At 33.8% G+C, this 4,514-nt stretch overlaps 1 protein-coding gene across 1 annotated transcript; it reads right to left on the bottom strand.

Annotated features, from left to right (window-relative positions):
- Nucleotides 1-1,922: 1,922 nt before the first annotated feature.
- On the bottom strand, nucleotides 1,923-3,554 carry LOC147811884 (uncharacterized). The gene has a single exon (XM_087162265.1). It carries the CDS (start codon nucleotides 3,552-3,554, stop codon nucleotides 1,923-1,925), a length of 1,632 nt encoding a protein of 543 aa, XP_087018391.1.
- Nucleotides 3,555-4,514: the final 960 nt, after the last annotated feature.

Below are 4,514 nucleotides of genomic sequence, written 5' to 3' on the forward strand. Positions count from 1 at the left end.
AATTTTACACGGTGGTAGTTTATGTAACAAATATGTATCAAGTTTCATGAGCAGAATTGTTCCCAATTTTGTCAGCACTATCAAATTGCAGGACTATCAGATTTTCTATGGTTAAAACAAATGTGTTGTTGTTGTCAAATTCCTTTTTAAATTAATTCCTAAGTAAAAAAAGTAAACATTTTTTAAACCCTTCGAAGCGCTGTTTGAATATATATTTATTTTGTTAAATTATCAAATAAAAATAACTTTTTTAATTTTCTCTATTAAAAAAAGTTTTATAATCCTTATTAAATAAATACTCGATTGTTTGACCTGTTTTTTGGTCTCAGTAATAGTAAAAAGCTGAGTAATACGCATAAATTAACTTTGCGTAGCCTTTTCCTTTTATTATTGTCCTTGATATAAATTGATTATAATTAAATCAGAAATTTGAAACAAATACATAAGAATATACAATTTAGAATATACATTAGCATTTACAAAATTTCGTTTAAAAAATTAGAAGGAAAAAAAAATTGAAATTATGTTATCCTCTGATTTTTACCTAGTCTTGTTTTTACTTAGTTTGCTTGGAATACATTTTTATGCAAGCCATATTAGTTTATTAAATAATGAATGACTTCATAAGTACATGAGAAGACTTTGAAGTAGTTTCTTGTTAAATAATTTATGCTACCAAAAATGAATGTTTAATTGTAATTTATTAAATTCCTTTATTATGACGCAATAAAGAAAGGATTTTGCGGGCATTATTAATATATCACTTGATAGTATTCGATAAAATTTAAATTGTCACAGAAAATAATCAGAGTTTAGCTGAGAAAAATTGTTTCAAAATATTATTATATGGTTTTTATATAAACTTAATAATTTTAATTAAAATTGAACTTAAACAGATATTTAATCTCATCCGTTTCTTTGTAGTTGGATGATTCTTCTTTTAGCAAAAATGTTTTTGTATGTACAAGTTATTATTTAAAAATTCAATATTTGTTTTTCGTATTCTGTTCAAATTTTTCTTTTATTTCTGTTCGAATTTCAGAGGCGATAATTCAAGGGAAATGCATAAAACATGACAAAAACCACAACAGAATAAGACTATGTTTCAGCATTTTTTAGAATAATTTTGAAAATTTGTGGGCAAATTTTTAGAATAATACGAAGAAAAAAAATTAAAAAAAGAATGTATTTAAAAGAATGTTTGCAAAGAAAACTTTAACATTTAAAATTAGCAAACTTTAATGACAAAATAGCAAAGTATTTCCTGGCAGTTGGAAATAAATAAAATAAGTCAAAATCTAAACTAAGTTAAAATCTCTTCTTTCATAAGTATGCAAGCTCACAAAATAAATTCATACTTAAGTTCGCAAAATAAAATTTAGCTGATGAATATTTTTAAAATATCGAATTTACAGTACTTATAATGAAGCAACAGAACATTATTAATAGAGATATTTTAAAACTTATTAAAAATATGCGAGTATTTATAAGCAATTTTAGATATTATATTTTATTTATACCTATTTTAAATAATTTCATCTTAAACTTCAATTCTTAATAAAATAGAAGTAAAATAATAACAAAAGAAACAAAATGTTTGATTTATTATTAGCAAAAGAAAACATAAAATTAATATTTTTTCCCTTTAAAACAAACTTTTACTCTCAGTACAATTAAACTGCTAATGTACTATGAACTCATGAATAGACTCACAACTCTTCTGTTATAGTGATTTATGATGACAGCTATAACCACCCCTCAATTAGTACCCAGTCGGCGGTCGTAGGGGAAGGAAAAAAATACCAGCCAAAAACTCGGGCGCGCCGCTAGAGAGGCAACCCGAGTTATTCCGGGCTTGCCGCTTTGCGTGTAGAAATCATGCCCGAGTTATTTCGGGTCCGCCGCCAGGAGGGTTAAAACATTTATGTACAGTTAAAAATACCAACAGCACGTAAATATGCAAAAATGTTAGGATGATGAATATCATCTAACAAATTCTGCATACATAAAATGGAACTCCCAAAAAACGTTAAACGAAGTGGACATGTTATTAAAATGTGATGAATCGAGAGAGGAACGTTACAGGTATTGCATAGAGGAGGAGGCTCTCCAAACAGTAAGTGGAGGTGTGTTAACCGGGTATGACCAATTCGAAGACGTGTAAGCTTTACATCAGCACTACGCAAGGGCAGTACTGGCAAATGGCCCAAATCGGTTTTAATGCTATGCAATTTATTAAAAACTTTGAGATCCCATTGTTGTTGCCACAATGATGTCACAAATTTCCGAATATGCAGTTTGACATCAGAGAAAGGTATAGATAATGTTAAAACAGATGTGGTAGATCGTGCAGCTGAGTCAGCTAGTTCGTTCCCAGGAATACCAACATGACTGGGTATCCAGAAAAATAATATCTCAAATCCCTTCTTCTGAAGAGTAGTTAGCAAATGAATAATGAAACATAAAATTGGATGAGTATCAAAGTGAAACTTTTCTAATTGGCTCAAAACGCTCATACTATCGGAGTATATAAAATATTTCCGAGTAGAGCGAGTAGAAATTAGTCGTAATGCTAATAAAATAGCAACAGTTTCAGCAGTGAAAACGGCGCAAATTTCAGGAATTTGGTAGCTGTACGTGACGTCAGCAATGATGACACCACAGCCAACATATCCAGGAGATTTTGAGCCATCAGTATATATCGGAACATAATGAAAAAACTGATGACGATGAGAAAGGAAAAGTTGTTGAAATATGGTTGATGCTACAAGTGATTTTTTAGATACATCAAATAGAGAACAAAAATGATATGGTGAACCAGTCCAGGGTGATATAAGTAGGTAGTCTGCCGATTGTGATGGTGAATCTAAAATAGCAAATGTTTGAATGTGTGATCGCATACGAGCTATAAAAGGGCGAACATAAGATGGTCGAGCATCATATAAGCGCATTAAACTTATAGGAGTAACCTCACGCTGTAAGAGGTGTGAGGCTGAAGACATGATTCGATAGTAGTGCATCAAGGACAATTGCATTCTGCATAAATCCAGTGGCAGTTGATGACAAACAGCATACAAGCTTTCCACGGGTAAAGTGCAAAATGCACCGCTACAGATGCGTAATGCTGTGTGATGTACCGTATCAAGGCGTTTTAGTTGCGAAGCAGAAGCAGTGCCATAAACTGTGCATGCATAGTCAATGAGCGACAGTATAAGTGCTTGGTAAATTCGCAATAGCGCGGTGCGGTCAGCACCCCAAAACGTATTAGAAAGCACCCGTAACATATTTAGGGATCTCTCGCATCTTTTTCGCAATTGTTTTATGTGAGGCAGAAAAGTAAGATTATGATCAAAAACAACTCCAAGAAATTTTGTTTCAATTACGATGGGTACAGAAATGTTATGAATATGAATAACAGGTTCATTGTGAAGCCGACGTTGCCGACAGAAATGCACACATGAGCTTTTGGAAGGTGATAGAGTATGACCATTCTCATGACACCATTTTACTATTTTATTGACAGCAAGTTGTAGTTGACGCTCGATTACTCTCATGTCAGATCCTGAGCATGAGACGTTGAGGTCGTCAACATAAAGTGATCCAAAAACTGTAGGAGGTAGAATGTTTAAAATGGAAGAAACATGAACTATAAAAAGTATAACCCTCAGAACACAACCTTGTGGAACACCTTCATATTAGATGTAGAGATCAGAAAGTGTATGATCCAGTTTGACATGAAAATATCTCTGACTCAAAAAGTTTTGAATAAAAATAGGTAGGTGACCACGGAGGCCCATATCAAACAATGCCTTTAGAGTGCCGTATCTCCATGTCCGATCGTACGCCTTCTCAATATCAAAGAAGATAGAGATAAAATGGTTACGTCGGACAAGAGCATTACGAATACGTGATTCTAAAGCAACAATGTTATCCATAGTCGAACTGCCCTTTCGAAAACAACTTTGAAAGTCGGGGATGAGTTTTTTCTTCTCCAGAAAGTAAACCAGGTGAGAGTTGACCATACGTTCGAATACCTTGCTGAAGCAGATAGTCAGAGCTATCGGGCGGTAGTTAATTGGTTCCGTCGGATCCTTACCTGGATTTGAAATTGGTATCACATGAGCCAGCCGCCAACTAGATGGGTATATCTGCTCCGTCCATAATCTGTTAAAAAGTAACAGGATATTCTGCAAAGATGCAGAAGTCAAATGGCGATATGATACACCATCAAGGCGGGGGCTCGTATTGGGTGCTTTTGACAATGCTCGCTGCAATTCATGAAAAGTGAATTTACAATTATATTGAAACTGCCGTCGAGTCGTAAACTGCAGCGTCTGGGCTTCAACTCTATGCTTGTGAGCTTGAAAAGCTGAGCTGTAACTGTCAATGCTAGATACGGCAGCGAATGTTTCACCCAAGATGTTACTCACATCTACAGGGTCAGAGTGCGTGATACCGTTTAAATCAAATACCGGAAGATAGAATTCACGGTAGATACCATTCGCTTTCTTGAC

This window comes from Parasteatoda tepidariorum, chromosome 4 (assembly GCF_982258835.1).
Source record: "Parasteatoda tepidariorum strain Cologne lab strain chromosome 4, Ptep-v5.0, whole genome shotgun sequence".
In the NCBI taxonomy this organism is placed as follows: Eukaryota; Metazoa; Arthropoda; class Arachnida; order Araneae; family Theridiidae; genus Parasteatoda; species Parasteatoda tepidariorum.